Genomic DNA, 21,258 nt, shown 5'->3' with positions numbered 1-21,258 from the left:
CAGAGAGAGGTTTGGAAAACATCTTTTCATCCCTTCCCTTATTATATTTGGGAGATGTGTGTATGCGTGTGTGTGTGTGTGTGTGTGTGTGCTCACATATTTGTCGGCGCTCATTTCTGGTATAAATACCCGAGGTGATTGACAGCTCCCAGTGTCTGGGCTTGACAGCTCTTATGTGTTGCAGTCGACAGGCTTTTTAGGGAACGGCTGACGTTTCGAGGTTTCGGTGTCTGTCACTGTGCGACGGCTGCAGGGCGCTGCTGGGGATGTGGGTACCGCCGGTCCGTGCTGCCCCCCCCACCCCCCCACCCCCCCCTCTCAGCACCAATGCACAATGCCTTTGTGGCTCCTACGGCCTGTGTGTGTGTGTGTGTGTGGGTGTCTTGGGGCAAAAGTTACAGGCCATTGAAGATGATAATCCAGCGTCGGGGGCAACGATGTTGTTCAGCGATACGTTTTACCCCTCAAAGGGAAAACACGCTGCACTTGGGGCGATAGAGTTGATCAGCTGCCGTGCACCGAGGGTTCGTAGCATAATGTGACACACAACAAAAACATCAAGCGCCCCGTTTTCCTGAATGAAATCAAGGGTTCGTTGTGTCAGTCACACGTGGGAAGAGATCCATGCAGAGAAAATATAGTCTTCACTCCTCCACGGCTTTTGGAGTAAGTCACCCTTTGATTGTGAATCTCTGGTTGTCGCAGTTTCTCTCTCTGCCCGTACTTACAGTTAAATGTAGAGGGCTGATCTCTGGGGGGGGGGGGGGGGGGGGGAGAAAAAAACATTCTGGAAATTGACAAAACAATCTCACCTCAGGCTCCATTCAGCTCGCGTAGGGCTTCTTCTATCTTGTGATCTTCTTCGGGTAGATTAAAAGTGTGCTTCAACCCCAAACCCGCTGGTTGTGTATCAGTGACTCAGCCCACGCTACCAGATAATCAAAGAATAAGGATGGTAACAACAGCACAGAATTTGTAAGCAGATGTTTTGATACAGTTTTGCTGCCCCCATTTAAATTCATCAAGAACTTTCCTTGTTAATTAATTCGTTGTTCATTGTGGAGGATTGAGAAGAAAACAAGGTTTTTTTCAAAGATTCAAGGTAAAACTGGCTGCGTAATTCAAATGCAAATTGGTAATTTCGTGGATAAAGTATTCCTTTAAATTTGCTTATGGAAAAATATGCAAATGTAGATTTCCATATTTCTTTTCTATGTAGGTTTTCTGCTTGTGTGAAATGGTTAGAACTCACAAGAAAAATGGAAAGACATGTTTTTTTTTTTTTTTTTAAATCAATTCAATCCCACACTTCTAATCGGGGGTGAAATAGCACAATCCTTTGCTCCTCCTTGACTCGCAGTGCCCAGTGGAAGTTTTATTGGAAACACAAAAGTTTCAGAAGGAGTCTCATTACACCCACGACCGACCCCTTAGATGCCAATTCTTCACAGTGTGTGTACTCTCGTAATAGCCTGTCAGATGACTTGCAAAGGGGACAAACACCCAGCAGAGACTGAGTTAATGCCGCTAATAGATTGTGTTATTTTTTGATCATCGGGGTGAGGGTCAGTAGTCACCGCACTGTAATCGCCTTAATATGCCATCCACTAGCTGTTTGTGTGCATTAGACGTGTAACAGTGAGCGTGTTTCCGCGCGCCTATAACCACACGCTTTCGGGTCCCCCCCGGTGCCTCCCTGCCACCTCCAGGTGGCTACGAACCTCCACGGTGCTGACGAGTCAGAGGCAGACGGACAGGCGGAGGCATCGCACCTGTAGCCCTGGAACGAGACAAGAAAACATCTTTACCGAGACATTAGAAGGGTGTGTTGACGGCGCAGCTGCGGCTGTCGGGCAAACCCATTTCAGCGACAGCTGAACAAACACACACAGACGCGATCGCGTGCATCGTCAAGCACACCAAACACTCTTCTGCGATACACACATTTTCCACACGTGTGGGCTCTCTTGGTTAGTAACTTAACTTGGAACCAAAAGGGCACAACGATTTGAGTTGGTAAAAACAAGTTGATCTCTCTTCAACTCGGGGAGGGTGTGTTTTTTCTTTCGTCAATGAGAATCTTGGAGACAAACCCGTCCTCGCGTCTTCACGGCGCAAACGCCACCCGTCGTCCCTCGGCAAGATGCCAGAGTGCAGCTGAGGCAGGAATGAACGCTGGCGCGGGGGACGCAGGGCAGGATGCGCGCGCGTCGTAAGCCAACCGACAAGCGGTAATGACACATATTTTACGGGTTGCCGCGGTCCAACAGACTGACAGGCGGACAGACGGGGGGGCCGTCAGCCCCGTTGATAGACCAGATAGAGAGATACACCCAGCACGTCATTTGGCTCTCGTAAAAGCACGCGTACCCGTGGCAACGGCTCGTTTTGTTATGAATTATTGCAGGTATGTGGTAAAGGCCAAATAAACAAAGTGTGTGTGTGTGTGTGTGTGTGTGTGTGTGTGTGTGTATGAATTGCAGTCAAGCAGCCAGGAAGTAGAAGAAGTAAAAGTGTGTTCTTATGAGCGTGAGGAGGCACGAAGGGGTTTGCTCAGCCTGTGCTCTCTCTCTCTCTCTCTCTCTCTCTCTCTCTCTCTCTCTCTCTCTCTCTCTCTCTCTCACTGTCGAGGTTTTCTCTCGTCTCCGTCGGGCAAAAGTCGGCGACCGGGCCGACGAGAGAGCGACCGTCGAGGAGCTCACAGCCACGGGAGTCAAGTAACGAAGCAGAGTCACAGCGGCCCTGCGGCGCAGACGTCAACGGCTGCTCGTTCCGAGGCGCTGAGTTGATGCCGCGCTGCTGGTGTGCTGAGATGAGCAGAGGAAGCAAGATGATGGGGTTTTATTATGAACATTTAAACGGGGCTCATATTTATTAGTTTTAGTCACACGGGGATGAATCTCTCAACCCATCTTGTGCACTCCTTGCCGCTTACTGCTGGTTGGGGGGTGGCATAAGTCTCAGCTCCATTTTATTTGCTGCTGAAATCGATGCATATTTTGCCAGCATTTCTGCCGTTTAGCGAGGCGTAGAAGCTAAATGAACACTTTGTTTAATTACTAACAGCACATGGTGCGGTGCTGTTTTTTTTCTTTTCTTTTGTTTATCAAGACCTTGTGTGAACATGACATCATTTCTGGATGCGGTGACGGGCTCCAGGTCGTCCACAACGCGCGGAGGAGGAATAGCACGTGTCTCTTTGCTGAAAGGCCAAACCTGTCAGTGTGTGCAGGGTGGGAAGCTGATGGGGTTAGTCATCCATGTACCAGTTATCCCTTCCCTGGCAGGGGCCCTGGCACGAGAAGGCCCAATGTTGGAATAAGCTCTTAATATTACCAACAATAAATGGCCATTTGTAAATATACGGGATCAGCGTTTCCCTTAGGTTTACGGCTTCTGGAGGGCGGGGGTTCGGCTGGCGGGGGGGGTTGGGGGGGGTTGCTGTGCGGATGTATGTCCGCTGGTACCTGTGTACGCACACGTGTTGTAGTGGAATCGCCTTTCCACGCGCTTTTTCCGGGGGGGGGGGGCGCCCCGCTGTTATAATGGTATGGGAAACGTTGCAGGATGTTTCAGCACCACTTGTTAATGTGTCGAGTGTTTTTCTACCTCCCGATTGCTACCTAAAAGCATCACGCTGACACCAAGGCAGCACGTGGCATTTTCAGGACATTTAGTAGTTTAAAAGATGGCTTCAACAGCAAACATGTGAACACTTGACACATTTGTGCAGCCAGAAATGAACTGAACACACACTTTAAAGGAGTTTCGACAAAAACACACACCCACGGACAATTTTTCAGTCAAGAAAAACAACAAAGAAATGGACCATCGTTTACTAAATGAACACCATGCTGTTTTGAACTTGGGATTGAGACATTAAACGTATGTTTACAATGTTTTCTCGTAGACTTCCATAGAACCAGAGGAGTCGCCCCCCCACAGATCTTTAAAAACACTTTACTTCTCAGACCTCGTGCCAACGACAGTCTGCTACATGCATTCACGCTAATAAGCAAACCTTTGTTTCCATATGCTTTTTCAGATTAGAAGCCATAAAATGTTTTGTTTTTTTACAGGAAAAAGAAAAGGAAAAAAAGGGGTTTATAAAAGAGACAGTGAGGACGATATATAAAGAGAGAAATCAAAGGCGTAGAATCAAGAGCGAGAGAGAGAGCCAGAGAATATAAAGATGACGTTCTTCAGCGAGGATAAACGCGTCCTCAGATGTAACCAGATGAAAGACTTTGGTTTCTGGAGCTCTCAGGCGCTGATCCTCGCAGCCTTCCCGTCCACGCACCTTTCCAAACCAGTTCACCTGCGTTCGGCGGAGTGAACTCCTGCAGCCGAGCACGCACAGCGTGACTCTCACGTCCCTCCTCCGGGGCGCCGTCTGCTATCGGGCATCTTGCTTTCTCTCCCCCCCCCCCCCCCCCCCCTCTGTGAATTTACAGACGGCTTTGTTGTCATCGTGATATCAGGTTCGACAGAATTCTTTACAGCGTGTTGTTTGAGATGCGTTGGCTTGTTTGTTCCAATGAAAGCTCCTTTGGGTCGATGACACTTTTCCTCATTCCTTTGCTTAAGCTCCCCATTTCCTTCATCTTTCACTTTGCCGCTCATCTCTCTTCTACCTCTCCCTCCACTCAACTCACTGCTTTTGTCAACCCCCCCCCCCCCCACCTCCCCACCCCCCCTCCTGTCATCTTTTACTCCACTCATTTTTATTCCCCTTTCCTGGTTTTTTTTTTTTTTAGTTTCTTACTTGCCTTTAAAGCACTCAGGGGCCGAGAAAAAAAACTGCTCTGACAAGTATATCAAATCCGAGATTTTCTTTATTCCACCGAGGCAAATAATTGATGGAGTGGATTTGTGCATCCAGCGAGCCGCGTTCATTTCGTGTGGTATGAAAATACCAGCGCGCCATGCCCTGCACATGTGGTCTTATATAAACTGACACCACTGACACCAGGAACCACTCGATGGGTTAAAAGCGCAGCTTGTTGAACGTGTGATCTAAAAAAGTTTAATACATTAATGTACTCTTGGCCATCATTTGTGTTTCTAGTATTAATATGTTGCTGAATCTGGAAATAAAAAAGAAACTTTATTTTTTTTTAATTGATGGGAATGTATTCTGATGATAAACAAAAAGATGAGAACTCCAGATCCGTCATCCTCCTTTTTAAAGTAAGATAAATGCTGTCCGTCTCTGTTATTTCAGTGTTTGCCCCTTTTTGTGAGCCTGAAATGACACCTTTAGGGTACGATGCATCTAAATTGTGTTGCAATATGACTTTTATTACACAACTCCAGGGAATATAGGTCACCAACAGTGGAACGTTTTTCAGACTTTGTTAAACTTTTGCCACAATAGGTTTAAAAGTCTGTTTGGAACGGGTTGGCTGACTCAAACTAACTCACCGATATGATGATTTTATTATTATTACTGACAGGAACAAAGGGAAAGCTACAGTTTGCAGGTAACCAGACATGCTTGACATTGCGGTAACCTGAGGGCCTGAGCTGTGATCTGTATGGAGCTTCTTCCACGACCGGCCCTCGGTGCCTTTGTTGGCTCGTTCTCATGTGGGAAGCTTCTTGGGCTCGTACAGGAATACGTGGGCTCCCCCCGTTTTGGCATTTAAGTTAACACCTGGGAGGATATCTGGTAGAAATGAGTTGATGGGGTTTAGTTGATCTTGTTTCCCTTTAGTCAGTGTATTCTATCATCCAGTGTGTAGCCTATATCGCAATAATGCTCTCCAGCATATGGAACACCAGGTGCAAGTCAATTTATCATTATCTTCATGAGTTCATCCTGTTTTCTGCATCTTGACACACAGGAATTTGGCACAGAGTCAGATGAGACGTGTGTGTGTGTGTGTGTGTGTGTGTGTGTGCGTGTGTGTGTGTGTGTGTGTGCGTTCTGTAGGTCTAGGGCTGTGATGATGAGGATGATGCATTCTATCCCCATTAGTCTTAGCCTAGATCTGTCAGAGCCTTGTTGGGTAACTGCCTGGTAAAATCTCAACCCTGAGGAGCAATGGGATGGGCCAAACACACACACACACACACACACACACACACTTGTGCATATGTTCCCAAGACAAAACCACGTTTCATCGTTTCTCAAACGCACACAAACACACACACACCGTGTGGAAATCAGGTGTTACCGTCGGGTGGGATGTCTCCATTACAGCTTTGTTTTGATTGACATCATACTTCCAACACTGCATAGACGGGTGCCCCCCCCCGTCTCATCTCCTCTTCAGACCCCCCGGTGAGCTGACGTTTGTTTCTCCCTTCAACTCGGCTGGTGGATCTGACCCGAGCACACCGAAGGCAGCCGAAACCCCGACAGCTGATTATGCAGCGCCGGATTGACCTCGTTAGGATGCGGTCGCCAAGTGTGTGTGTGTGTTCATCTCTCCCCGAATTTGTATTTCAAATGCCGTGGTTTCCTGAGGGTCCCTTGTTTTGGTTTGCAGTGAGAGGCGACGCCCTCTTTGCGTCGCTCAATACTTCCATGAGTGGTTTGATTACCTGCCTCCTGTCCTACATCCTCCTCCTTCTGTGTGCCGACATCTCTCGCCTTTCAACGTTGCTTCTAATTGACATCTCTGCCATTAATTTGCTGTGACATCCCCCCCCCCCCCCCCCCCCCCCACCCTCACCCCCCCCCCCCAGCCAGCCAGCCAGTTGCATGTAGTTTAAAGCCCTTAAGCCCTATTTGGTCTCTAAGCAGCACAAGGGGGGTGGGGGGGGGGGGGGGGTGTACAGTCAGACAGCTCGTGCTTTTAGCGTCTCTCAGCGCAGATTCCTGTCATTTGTTGGCGTCCCTTCGCCTCGGCCTCGCCGCGTTCTCCTCCCGGGCCGCAGAGTGCACTTCAGTCGGCTACAAGACGCGGGGGCCCCCACCCCCTACTCTGTGTTACCCAGAATGCCTTTCGCATATTGCAGCTCTTTTCTCCAATGATGGGTGCAATAAAGTGTCTCTCCATTAGGCCCACTCATGTCAGGCCCCGCGTGTCGCTCGGCCCGACGGTAATGATGATAGCGGGCCGGGCTGCTCTCGGTTTCTTGGCTCCTTCCCCCCCCCCGCCCCCCCGATGGTTAGCGAAGCCCGCTGTCTTTTCGGATAGGAGAGAGAGAGAACCAACCAGGTGCACCTCGGAGTCGGCACGCAACGGCGTCGAAGGACAAGCGGCGCTTTCTCTGCAGCGGGTTTTCCTCAGGGCCGACGCATCAGAATCAGAAACCCATTAGCTGGTGCGTTTCCTTGCATCACTGCGGGGTGTTTTTAATTAGCGGGGACGTAGCGTGGGGGGGTGGGGGGGGGGGGGGGGACACATTCACTTCTGCATTACATGGCGTGCTCTGGCAGGTTGCTGCGTGCGTTCTTTGTGGGACAACACGTTGGTCATCGCGCTGCGTACCGTGTGACGCAGCAGAGGGGGGGGGGGGGGGGGGGTCTGCGGACTGTGACGTTGCCTCGGGTGTATTTTTAAACACTGATGGATACGAGTTGCGAGGGTAGTACACAGCAGCAAGAGGACAGCAATAAATAATGAAGTTTTTATATAAAGCTCAAGGAGTCCCACAGAACAGGTCATTGGTGGGCTTTTTACTCATATGTTTCTCTCTCTCTCTCCAGGTTCAGGAAAATGTCTTCCTTGGTTTCAACCACCAGGAGCTTCTCCACTTCTACAACCAGGTCCGTTATTTATTTGTGTCATTGCATGATCTTGTGTGTGTCAGTGCGGTTTTCTTTTGTGTATTTCTTTTTTTTTTCCCCAAACACTTAACCTTTTCTCTTCTTTCTTGCAGCTTGAAACCGTTCAAAGCCAATTGGATACCCTGACATGATGCCTGGTGCTTTTTGTCCAACCCAACACACACACACACACACACACACACTCTCTCTCTCTCTCTCTCTCTCTCTCTCTCTCTCACAGACAGCTATGCCAGCTGTTGGAGGTCTGGAAATTCCATTCTTTCTGTGATTCATTTGAAAAATCGATCAAACTTTAAAGGAAGTTTGGTTCCCCTTTGAGCTCCCACTAACGCCACTCTGTGCTGAAAAGGGCCGGTTAGATTCTACTAATCGTTTTTCTTTTGTTATATTTCCATTAAGGGGATGGTGGGTAAATCACCTCCTCATTAGCCATCGTACGGAACCACATTTCTTTGTGACATTTTCTTCAACCCGAAGCGAGGACCATAATATTTGATGTGAATTAGATACATTAGTCAGTGATTTTTAAAAGGTGTTGGAAGGAAATCTTTGGGTTTTTTTTTTAGTTGAAACAAATGGGTTTAGTGACTTGGACAAGGAACTTGTGTCTGTGCCACTGTGAAGTGGAGGTGAATCCATCCAAGCTGTTGTTCTTTAGGGAAGGCTCATTATTTCTCATTAAGACCAACCTGGACTGCTGGTTCCACAGATGGGAGGCACAGCAAACGTGTGTGTGTGTGTGTGTGTGTGTGTGTGTGTGTGTGTGTGTGTGTGTGTGTGTGTGTGTGTGTGTGTGTGTGTGTGTGTGTGTGTGTGTGTGTGTGTGTGTGTGTGTGTGTGTGTGTGTGTGTGTGTGTGTGTGTGTGTGTGTGTGTGTGTGTGTGCATAATTCTGAATCTCAGCTCCCAGGTGTTGTTCTCACATGCAGCTTCAGTAAACCACACAGCATCAGATATCTACCTAAAATGCGCTTTACTTACTTTTACAGCTACTTAAATATTTTACATCTCTAAAAAAAAGAATTACTCTTATGTCTGCTTATCCCCCACTGTGTAAATTTACTTAAATTATCTTAGTACAATACTTCTTTCATTTTCATTTACTTGGAAATGCATCAGGTCTAATTCAAAGCAGGCTGGTTTGCCAGCATGAATCCACAAATCTACTTAATTTACTTGTCTCTAAAAAGACAAAAATATAATGGTGTAAAGATTAAAAGAGAAGAGGTGAGTCTGAAAAGACTTTTACTGGGTTGATGACGGTTGGTCACATTACCTGCGTGTATCTGCATGTCATAGATCAGTTAAGGCCATGTCGATTTTTTGCATCCAATAAACGCTGAAAGACTACCTTGATTGATTGATTGAATTGATGATTGTCGTCACCTCACCAGACCTCACGGACACGTTCACGAAGACGGCAAAAGGAGCAACAGCAAGCCGAACCCTCAATTTACCTTCTTACCACTTCACCAGTGCTCCAAGCGTCCACAGTTGGTGACTCAAAGCGGGCTGAGATGGGACCTGGGCTCAGGGTTTAGGCCTGAGCCAGAGGAGCTAAGGCATTTGAAAAGGAGCCGCTTGAGGTGGTTTGTGGGTCGGATCAGGTTTGCCTCCTGGCTATTTGGTTTTGGAGTTCCACATCCAGCAGCAGATCCCACTGGGGAGATTCCAGTTTAATGTCCCGGAGACGGACATCTAGGCCGCTTCTCTCAGCGGTGATGGACAGATCAGAGGGAATATTCCATTACACAGATTTAATCTATGTATAAATGAGGCACTTCTTAAAAAATTATACACAAACTTCATTTTTATTTCAAAAGCGTGTCCTTCACTCAACTGAGTGATTACAGGCTACTTTCCAATGCGGTTTGACTGCTTTTAGTGTCCAACCTGAGCAGGTAGCAAGCTGTGTTGATTGGATAATTGGCACTTAGCGAGGACCAAACCAAACAACACAATCTCTCCCACTTCCACCCGGCCTTTTTAAAAGTGAACTTACAAACCCTAATTACAACTTCCACCCTCTAAGACATAATTAAAAAAATATAAAAAAATATTCAACGGTAGCATATTACAGCAAGAAAAGAGACGTTTGTAAGTACTTTCCTTTTGCACTAAATTGTGCCTTGGTTTCAATATAAAAATGATCACACGTATGTAGGTAAGTAAAAGTGTGTGTATTAAGATCTTTGTGAGGAGACTCAAACGTAAACCCTGTCCTAACCCTGAAACAGGCCTTTGAAGAATGGAGAACCAGAAGCAATGTCCTCACTGATGGTAAAGTATAACATAATAGTGTACACATAGACACACACACACTGCATCTGTGAAATCTGGGGGAGAAAAGACTCACTGGGATCCCCAAAAATAAAAGTCTGCTGTTCTGAACAACTTTTTTTTCTTTTCTCCAATTGACAATTTTTGCGACCGTTGAAAAACACCTGCAGCCAGAGGGAGCGTCGTGTTCCACAGCGTGGAGAACAGATGGCAGGGCCGAGCAGAGATGGCCGCCTGGAAGAAAAACACAAGTGAGAGAGAGAGAGAGAGAAAAAGAAAGAAAAAAAGAGACTCACACATTGACACTCACACTGAGATCCGGCAGAATGCAGCACACAGAGTCCCGACGGCAGCGATAGGGGGCGTGTGTGTCCGAGTGTGTGTGCATGTCTGTGTGTGTGTGTGCGTGTGTGTCCCTGTCGGTTCTCGCCAAAGTTGTTTCCAATGAGGCGAGCCGTACAGGCCACACACTCGCGACTATTCCATAGTGGTACTGGTGGTGGCGGTGGTGGTGGGGGGGGGGCTGTGCTTTTCTATCTTTAATAAGTGTGTAATGGACTCACCTCAGTGTGAGGCGGCGCTCTCTCGGCCACAGATGACACTGTGTTTACTGCTCACAGTGGGTTTTCCACCATTCAGAAGAGAACGTCTAGTTCAGTGAGAGGCCTTGTTGCACAGCTTTGCCCTGCTAGGTGCTCGGCCACACTGCCAAATGAGAATTGTAAGCTCATACCAAGGCGTGGGGACTTTGGGGGGGGTATGCGGGGCCCACTGTTGGACGTAGGCAGTTTACTTTTTGGGACAAATGGCAAATCCGAACAGGATTACATGAAATGCAGTAATCAGTTTTAAACTGTACCGTCTGCTCATTCCATGGGAAAGCACTCCTCAAATGGTGTGTGTGTGTGTGTGTGTGTGGAGTATGGACAACGCGTGTGTGTGTGTGTGTGTGTGTGTGTGTGTGTGTGTGTGTACATTCAGTCTTTTCCATCTGCCCAACTCTTAAAAAGACAAAAGACACCATCGTGAGTGTCTTTTGTAGAAGATAAACAGCCATAAGAGTCACAACAATAGTATTACGCCACACGCACACCAGCGGCATCTTTTATGAGGAACAAGACGTCACAATAGACAAGCAAGCTGAGAGCAGCTAATAAAACATGAACAATGGCAGGGTGGTAGTCACAATAAATCGGTGTTGTGTCAAGAACAATCCGCTTTGCATGGCGTTGCCTCTTTTGTGTCCCCCGTAATTAGAATATTTATCATTGTGCTCCCTAGGACGCTGTCTGAATTGAAAGTAGGACCAACCCGTCAAACCTTGGTCTTCATTTCCCACATTTTTAAACTGTCGACTCTTTATGAATGACGAGGATAAATGTTCCCAGTTCCTGGAATGCAATTTCCCCAGTATTCCCAGTTAGCATGATTGTTTGAACGGTTGAGTTGATGCCCATACGCGTGTAGCCTGCAGGAAACTGTACAGAAACAGAGCTTTGCATCTTTCGCCACATGAAACCACTCAATATAAACAGGAAAAGGGTCCAGTATAATTACCCCTGTAATTCAAAAGATTGCTTGTTAAACAGCCTTTACGGACTCTGATTTGAATTCAAATTTGACTTAAACTAACCTGGTGGTTTCTGTTATGAGTCCTGTGCGCAATAGTTTTTCAAATTGGACGACTAAATTATTAAAGCGTCCGTTGGCAGCCGACCAGCTCTGCCCAAAGAGGTTTGGAAATTGCTTGGCACTGATTGGAGTTACAAATGGGAGTACCACTAACCTTGATGTGCATCATTTATGAAGTGGATGAGGGCACCGCTTTTGATCCCGAACCTCTGTGGCTCCTTCGCGACACGTTTGAGATATCGCGTGGACGTAATCCAAGAGCCTGTGGTCAGCTTCTGAAAAAAACGGATCCGAGCCCAGCTGGCATGGATCAAAATGTGCTGAATCTTGTGATGAAATCACAAACTAACAGATCAACGGAAAACTCTGTGACAAACGTGACGTTGACTCACAAACACCACCAAACGCCGCTAGAGAGAGAGAAGTGACCGACGGTGACGTCGCCCCCCCCCCCCCCCCCCCCGGCCTTCCGCTCACGATGCGACCTAAAAGACGCGCTGGCTCTCTGGTGTCCTGTTGAGGTGCGGGATGACTACGTTGCGCCTGAGTCACTTGTGCCGCTGTGTTTGCTCTTGTCGACGTACGATTCTCACACACACACACAACCCCCCCCCCCCCCCCCCCCCGCTTTGATGCTGGCTGAATACGGTCACGTATCATTCGTCTGGCTTTCATCTTTCTACCCTCTCATTCATTTCCTGCGTGACATTCGGTCCGGGGTCTCAGAATGTCCGCCTCCATTACCGACCCCCGTGGCCCGGCTCCCGCACGATCGACTGCTGCGCAATTGATCAGCTTTCCTTTTCCATTTGGAAATGGCATCCCTTTTTAACTCTGTGTGTCTGCCTGTCCTCACGCTGTTGTCACCCTCGCCGGGTTGCGTCTCGCTGCAGGGCACAAAAGAAGAAGTTCTAACCTCCGGGTTTTTCGCTGCATGTTTATATAAAGGCTGCTGGCTTCAATGGAATTCCATTATTTTCTTTTTTTTTTTTTTAAATGAAATGAACAGGGATGCCTCGTCTACCTCTGTAACTAGTCTTACTTTTCTCACAGCCTCATGATCCCTACCGACACCCTCCCACAGCCTTTCAACTTCACTATCGTTCTCTACCCAGCCGCCCCCCCCCCCCCTAAAAATCACCTCGTTGTTCCCTCTGACCCAGGAGCTGCTTGTCCATCAACGGATCTGCTGCCGTCCTGGTTTCAGAGCATCGGTCGTAAAAGCGGAAACGTTATGAATGAATGTCAACAAAACTAATGCTCATGACTTGATGTGACTATGAGTTTAATCCGAGCAACATGTTGGAAGAGTTTAGTGGCTAAAGGGTTATTTTCCAGTCACATTAGTTCATCGACATGAGTTCTGCCTTTAATGTCCCTTGATTGCATGAAAATTAATTCATAGAAGAATCTTGAAAAGGTCTCGAGGTCCTTCACACTTGGCAACCAGTCACCAAAGTTGTGTTTCAGGGGAGCCCTACATATGAGAGACTGCAGCCAATGAGTCCTGCTTCCATAGGAATACTCAAAGACAAAAATTGAGCATTCACGAGTATGTGTAATGCAGATATAGGGGATGTCTCTTATTAAAAACACTGGGAGGTTCCATGAATCAAACAAAAGGTGCCACCACCAGGTGATTTCACCCGAAAACTCTGTTGCCAAGAGCAACCCGCCACAGATTTTGACCAAGCAAATGTTGTTATCATGGTTTTGCCACTCCATAAATGCCCTGCTTGTATTTGCACATTTTATTAATTGTTGTAATTGTTTTCTGATTGTTAGTTGTTCATTTTTTTGTTGACCTAGAATTCCTGCAATCTGAAAGCTTGCCGTGTGCTACTGCCTAAAGCTAATGTGTCTTTTTACTGTTACTCTTGACTGTTTTAACTATTCACCGGAGGGTGATATTATGGTACGCTTTTCTTTTTAATTTGTACTCCCTATCCATGAACCTTGACGCATACTGAGGGAAGAATAACAGACTAAATGCTTCAAGGAGCTACAGTAGATGAACTTTTTAGCCTTTTTTTCTGTACTAACACAGCATTGTAAAGCATAAAGGATGTATTGTTAATGGCGCTGTGCAGAACTTTATGACGGGAAAGTTGTGTAACTATACGTAGCTCGGGCACAAAATTCATCAGACATCAGGATATAGATTTCTAAAATCCAATTAAAAGGGTATAAGTATGGTAAAAAAATAGATTCAGCTGGATAAAGCATTTCAATAAGACACGTATAATATTACAGATTAAAGGTTGCAGTTATGCAAACTAGTATAGTTTGGTATGAACGAGATTCAGCACGTGTTTCATTTGCCCAAACAATCTTTTTTCTGTCTTGATTTTATTGGTTGGCTCTGTCGCTAACAGCCAATCCAACTCTCATTCTGTCAGGTAGAGGGGAGGGGCTTAGGCGTATGCCGTAAGGTTCAGCACATCGAAAAAGGCCAAAGGAAGTTATCCCCGTTAAGTGAATAGGTTAATAGTGTTGGAGAGCAATAATGTTCATGACTTAAGTTCCGACGACCAGTTAACCTTTGGAGTGGACTGTTGTGATCTACAAGAGGTAAATATGAGTTGTTTGTGTATTGCTTGCTATACTGTGACTAAATTATTGTAGTGTAAAACGAGGTGTGCTTCCGCGTTGTAATTGCCGCGCTGACGGAAAACATGGACGAAACTCCGCTGCAAGTCCCTTCAAAATAAAATCACAGGATGACATTTTTGTTTTGTTTTTAATTTTCCCACGCAAAGGCCCGCGACCCACTAGTTGAGAAACACTGCATTAGCTTGAGCACTACCCATTAGCTTTGACTTCATACTGCTACCTGTGCCTTTGGATTCAGGTCTTGAGACACGTTGTTTCTAGATCGCCCTGGAGTATGGCCTTTTGGTTCAGCTGAGTTATCTGATTCAGGAGACGGACATTTGTGACGGAAGGGGAGGAATCAGAAAGTGCCTTTGGACCTCAAAGGAGAGCGGTTTCCCGCGTCACTGCGTGCCGCTGTGGACAGTCCCAGCTGTTCCTGCTGTTTCTTCTTCCGGCTCTGCCTGCCGTCCATTGCCCAGCTTCTCCTCATCTTCTCCTTTGAACCCCTAGATGGCAATTGTGAGTACTGACTATCTGACACGTGCCTTTTTGTCTGTTGCTTGTATGAACAAGCAGGCATCAACGCTCCCAATCTACAACTCAGGCCTGTAACGGCTTCTGTTCGTCATGTTTGTTATATTCATGTTCACGTGTAATAAAGGCCAAACTGTTTTTGTTAAATGCCTTTGAAGTCCAGTACAAGAATGTTCTGGGGTAAGCAGGTCAAAAGTGGGAACATACCATTAAAATATAAAGATGATTAACCTTTTGTTTTACTAAATCTAGTTTTAGTTTGCAAAATAAGGAACCACCATTAAGACATTGTATTTATACTGTAACCAGGACGCCGCCCATAGTACTGCTACATGGGACCGGTGTTAAGATATATACACATATATATATATACAGTATATAAGAAGCATATGTCATTCAGAGGTCACACCGCTGCAGTCCTGCTGCTCTTTTGTTTGAAGCAGATGCATCATTTTCTTTTTCACACCAGCTTCCTGTCCCCCCCCCCCTTCAAAGTCGTTGCTCTTCCAAACCCTTCCAGCTGTGACCATGATGTCTTCCTAGAACTCTCATCTTTCTCTGTCTCCCTGTGTCCCTTTGTTGCTACTCCCATGCCCCCGCCTGGCTGGCATGCACGGTTGGCAGACTGAGCAGGCACACTCGGTGCGGCGAGGGCCGCTCAGCTGGTCCACTGCCCTGGGTGGCAGCGCCGGGCACTCAGCCTGGTCTGGCTCAGTCCGGTCCTGTTTGCGCTGTGGGGCAAAATCAGGACCCGCCTCACTGCCGGCCTTACTCTCCGATTCGCATCGCTTGCTTTCCCTCGTTCCCCAACATGATCTGTTTGAGTCATCTTTTCGTGCTGCTGCCAGCCGAGATGCTCGGCCAGATGGGCAGATTTTCCAAATAAACAAGTTTGGGTTTTGATCTTGCGATCTATGATATTATTGAGTCGACCGTGGCTCAGTTAAAGTGCACCTGGCCCAGTGAGCTTACATGTCCTACTCTGCCATGCTTTACTGTTTTCTCTTTGAAATGTATACAGATGCATCAGTCACGTATCTAGGTTCAGCTTCTGCCCATGCACTCAGGTTGTGTAGTTGTTGCGGTGCTGCATTCCCCTGTTTTCCTTGTGTTATAGTCCATCATATCACACAATCAACAGTGGGAGAACCACAGAGGAAAGGAAAATAAAGACAATGCTTTCGCAATACACAGGACATCAGCAGGAGGCAGACATCGCAGTAAGACAAAACGTAATATTGAACGTTTTTATTGATTTCCAACACTCTTTCAATGTATACCATGGACATACAAATAAGACGGGAAACCACATTTCTGATCCTTCAGAACATTCTAAGCAGTATGTTGTGGTTTTACTAGAGAAAATGATTTTTAGAGTCACGTTTTCAGTTAGACAGAAATATGTGGTTACTTGTTTACTTCTGTTAGCCTTAAGTGTAAGCCTCACAAGCTAGCGTCAACAGATCGGATTAGAGGACGGAAACACACATGTATACCTAGTATACCGTTTAGCATGCTAAAAAATATCCAAATGTTTCGCTGACAGGTTATAGCTGCATGGTATGTTTGTTAGGAGGCCTTTGGAGAAAAGTCACTTAACGACCTTTTGCACATTTCTTAAAAGCTCTTGTGCGAAAACGCTCGCTTTTATCTTGGACCGCCGCCTCTTTCTCACCGTCTTGTCCTCTCTGGCCCCACACAAAGAGGGTCAAGACCCGAGCAGCCGGTGTCTGCCGAAGACGTCTCCGGGGTTTGGCTGGCACCGCCAAGACACGACAGCCCTGTCCCCCCCCCCCCCCCCCCCCCCCGTCTCCAATGGTCATTCTCCCACGGCCTCCTCTTGCCCCCCGCTCGCTGTGCTCACTGCACTTCGCTCTCGCCCTCGCAAGCCCCATCATGTCTGGCCTCCTCCGTTGATACGCGTGACATCACTCCTGTTGTTTGTTCTTTTCCGTCTTGTCCTCTCTTTGTTCCCGGCGTGTCGCTGTGGCAGACTGTGCCGTGGCTCATTGTTTGTCATTAGGACTTGTTATGATTGGTGTTCTGGTGTGACTCCGGGCCTCATGACAAAAAAAACTGTTGATGGCTGTCGTCGCTGTTTAGGGTTGTATTGTGTTGCAGGGTAACAAGCGACTACAGCGATACAGTGCCGTGTTTCTTCTAATTTTTCTTCCTCAACTCTGTCCCACTTGATTTGTGTTGGGTGTGCTTTTTCCCGCTGGTGTGTGGACCTTCCCTGTTCGTTATTCTTAAATGGTAAACCTGGAACAGTTTGGTTTTTCGTTGTGAGGCCCGGCTCCCTCCCAGACCTTTTCTTATTGTTCGTCCTGTTTGTTTTTCTGCTGAAGATGTTATTTTTGCTGCTGCTTACGTCCCCGCGCCAAGCGGAGCGTGCCGACTCCACCTGCCCTGTGATGTCCTACGCAAGGGGGTGCGGGGTGTGCGTCTGCAGCAGCGTTGTGTTGCGTAAACAGTCTCGACACAGATGGTGCAGCCTGCCTCTACACATGGCAGGTTCACGGCCCGGGAAACTCGCCATCTTCCTCCGCCGTCAATGTCTGTCGCTCTCTTTCTGTGTCCCGCACCTGCTGCAGCCGTCTTTATTGGTCTGACTTGCCCTGTGTCTCGCACTTCTTGCGTCTCCGTCTCTGTCTCCGTCTGTGGCCGTGGATACATTTGTCTCGATCTGATATATTCAGTGATCGAAAGAGCGGCCTTGATGTTTAAAACAGCTGCCGTATTGATATGTAAAGTATGTAGGCCAAGGGACAAGATAAAGACGAGAAGAAATGACTGATTTTGTCTCTTTAATTGGTTAAATAAATGGTTGAAATTTGGATACTCAATGAAACAATCCGGTTGCACACAAGGAGCGCAAGTAAAACTGTGGTAATAGCAGAAGAATAGCAGCTAAGAAAGCTCAGCCAATTGTGCGATGAACCCTCGTTCCTAAAAGTGTGTCGCCCACTAAAGTTGAGATCAGTAACACGGTCAACATAGCAAACTTTTTAGTTCCCGGCAAAAGCAGATTTCACTCAAAGTGTTGGCACCGTAACAACTGTTATTAACCTTTTGATGGAAAACGTTAGTCCAACCTGAATCACATTCACTGCCATTGTTTATTTGTTGAATGAAGCGTAACGTTTTTGTGCTCTACCAGCTTTAATATTGCTGAGTCGGGTGGAGAAACCGATTGAACTGATTTAATATGTGCGCTCACCAGGTTTACACCGTGCACGTCTGTGCAAAACACTCAGGAAATGGAGGTTTTTCTTAATACTGTTTGGTTATTCTTTGCAGGGGGGGTTATATTTCATTTCATTTTGCATATTCAAATACTGCACAAGCAAACTGAACAATTGTATGGACGGATAGATAAATGTCTTACCTCTCATGGGTGCACTGCAATTTATGATATCCAATGTTGAAAGGCTGCCAGAACAGCCCTCAATCTTCTGCCGAGTTTACCAAGATACGTCTAGAACAGGGGTGTCAATCTCATTTCAGGTGCGGGTCAGATCCTGCCCAGTCCGACCGCACGTGGACGAGGCGGGGGTGTGGGGGGGCGCCGATGCACGCTGACGGGACGGCATTAGGTATTGAGTTTGACACATCTAGAAAGTAGTGTCTTCGTCTGTATTGATTTAAAGCAATCAGACCAGTGCTGCTCTTTCCTCCCAGCGCTGGACGGGTGAAATGTAGGGATGGAGTATAGGGTTGGAACATATGAGAGGAGGAGGATGAAAAGAGGAAAGTAGGACAGAGACTGGTCCATCCCTCCGGGTGGGTTGTAGCCGGAGTTGGTCTCGTGTCGGACCTGATGGGGGAAGTTCTGCTCCCCAGTTCACTGAACACGGTGCATTACAACCCAATTCAGCCAATTCAGCACAGATGTCCTGCAGTTATGAGCAGAGAGTCAAGTTTTCTTGTCATGTGATGAATTCTCCGCCAGCAGGACGTGCCAAGTCTGTTTGGACGCTGTCAAGAGGGAGGCTTTTATTTATTAGTTTGTTATTGGCTCTTGAATTGAGACCATTTGAAAGATGGAAGCACAGAAACCACATTAGACATCACACACACATTTGACCTTGTTCTCAGTGCAACCAAAGGGAATAAGATAACTCTGTGGTTGTCTGTAAGCAGGAAATAGATCAGCTTCAACGAGAAAACCACTGACTCATTTGACAAAGTATTTTTTGGATTAAAGGCTTTGTTTGAACAATGTTGACCTCCTTCAGACATTAATAGTTGATTTGTCACTTCATTAATGGAGGGAACTGGTGATAGTTTTGGTAGTTGATTGCTAATTTGTGAGGCATACTATTTTTCTTCAATCCAGTCTCTAAAATGTGAGGTATTTAGGCTATATTATTATGATTTGGGCTCCAGGCTGTTGGTCGAATTGAAAAGGGGTCGTTTGAAGAGGACCTTTTAAACAGCTTTTCATCTCACCGATCCTACCTAGCGCATAATTACATATTTGGGTTTTTAATACAGTCATTGACACCCCCCGCCGATCAGCCAAACCCACTGTACTACACCCCCCCCCCCCTCTCGGCTGGCCAATTTTCCCGGCTACTACACCCTGCCCCCCCCTCTTGAAGTTGTAAACCTAGGGGAAACACTGTGTATATATTGTGTGTGTATTAGGGCTGTCAAAATTGCTCAAAAATGACGTTTGAATATTTGCTTAATTTAAGGTGGCCTTGTCCCAAATATGTGCTGTGGTAAACATGCAAACCCGCAAACGGAAAATAATCAAACTAGTGCATAAAGCGGTCGTTCTAGTGTATTTTAGTCATGCAATATAGAGTCGGTTCAGTAGCGCGCCGCCCGCAAAGCAGACAGCGCGCAGCTGCTGCAGCTGTTGTCTTTTTTACATTCCAATATTCATTTTGACATTTGAATATTAACAACTATTCGACTATATATTCAAATATAGAATATTTGTTGACAGCCCTAGTGTATGTATCAGGGATGGAAATCAGCACCCGCCACCAGCCAAATGCGGGTGATTTTGTGTTGTGGCGGGTGAACTCGCTTCACCTACCGGCCACCGTGGCGGGTAAATAAAAATAGCATACTGTTTCACCCGGATACTTTAGAGGCGGCGCACCTTTAAAAAAAGATGTGGCGTTACATCGCAGGCGTTAAGAGGTGCGCTGAGAAAACATCTCAGGAGGAGCCAGTGGACAAAGAGGCCAAAGTCAAAAAACGTTTTTTTAAAGAACGATGGAGAAAAGCAGACAACGGGGAGTCCCGCGATTGGTTAGTTTACGACGAGAAACAAATCTGATAATGGACTGCTCTGTATGTCGTCAGCACGCTTCAGAAGATGCCAAAACGAATAGTTTCATTGTTGGGACTAAAAACCTAAAACTGGAAGCCATAAAAGACCACGAATGGTCCAAATGCCACTTCCAGGCCGTGCACACAGCTCGACGGGACCAACCCCAGCCAGGCTCTCCTCTCAGACTGGTACCGCTCCCTTTGCTGGAGAAACTTCAGATTCTGATTCTGATGAGCAGGAGTAAATTGTACTGGGAGTGGACGGGTGGAGGAATGTTAGTTTTTTGTTTAATCTGCCCTACTCATTTAATGTAATGTATATCAGTTGGTGGTTTGTGTATTTATAAGAGAGAAAGAGAAAGTGTCAGTGTTTCATAGAGACTTGAGATTAAATAAACCGCTTAAGTATTGTAGATCTTGTAGTATTAATTTTCACATGCAGTTACACGGTTAAAAACAAGAAAGTGGCTGGTAAAAACATTGAGTGGCTGGTAGATTTTGAAATCCACCAGCCACAGTGGCAATTTAATTTCCACACAATTTGACACGATTGAACACAATTTGATGTATTTTTGCATTAAAATATATGTATGCGGCTCTTATTTCCTGGCTACTCAGAGGAGGGTGGAGGAGTGATGCAGAACAGGCGTGTCAGCGCCGTGTTCTGTAGATAAGAGATGACGGATCAGAGGTCAGGATCTGTTTTGCTCCTAACCCGTCACTTCAGATCTGTGTTCAGGAGGGTGTGGTGCAACACTGCAATATGCTCCTAAATTCTGCAGTCCGAAAAAATGTCCTGCTTCTCCAGCAAAAAGAAATCAATGAAAGAATGAAGCTACGTTGCAGTGGATTTATTACCTCATGTGAACATGACCACCATGTCTTCTTCAATACAGCATGATGTTCATTTAATAAATTATGCTCACATTTAGACTCCGATGCTTTGGGGCCGGACTACCTTGTGATTGACAGGTTGCTACCATGTTGTTGTCCTGTTAGGGAATTGTCTCGGTTTCCCACCTCATTCACTTGTACTTAGCTCCACCCTCTTTTTTCCCTTCTCCTCTCAAAAAAGCCACAATGCTGACCTTGAGGCTTAAACAAATAGCTCCCCATAAATGACAGGGTGAAGTCATGGTGACTGTGTGACTCTTAAAATGGACAATGCCAAAGTTGTGGAGCAGGAAA

General features: G+C 46.6%; 1 protein-coding gene across 1 annotated transcript in view; it reads left to right on the top strand.

The window, feature by feature from the left end:
• commd10 (COMM domain containing 10) overlaps window positions 1-9,236 on the top strand; it is a 44,375-nt gene extending 35,139 nt beyond the window's left edge. The window contains exons 6-7 of the mRNA XM_037482806.2: window positions 7,661-7,720; window positions 7,834-9,236. Coding sequence (XP_037338703.2) covers window positions 7,661-7,720; window positions 7,834-7,872 — 99 coding nt within the window. The 3' untranslated portion in view covers window positions 7,873-9,236. The remainder of the gene's footprint in view (window positions 1-7,660; window positions 7,721-7,833) is intronic.
• Window positions 9,237-21,258: the final 12,022 nt, after the last annotated feature.

The sequence above is a fragment of the Pungitius pungitius genome, chromosome 5 (genome assembly GCF_949316345.1).
Source record: "Pungitius pungitius chromosome 5, fPunPun2.1, whole genome shotgun sequence".
Lineage (NCBI taxonomy): Eukaryota > Metazoa > Chordata > Actinopteri > Perciformes > Gasterosteidae > Pungitius > Pungitius pungitius.
Note: the sequence above shows the minus strand (reverse complement) of the source record. Positions and strands in the feature narration are given on the sequence as shown.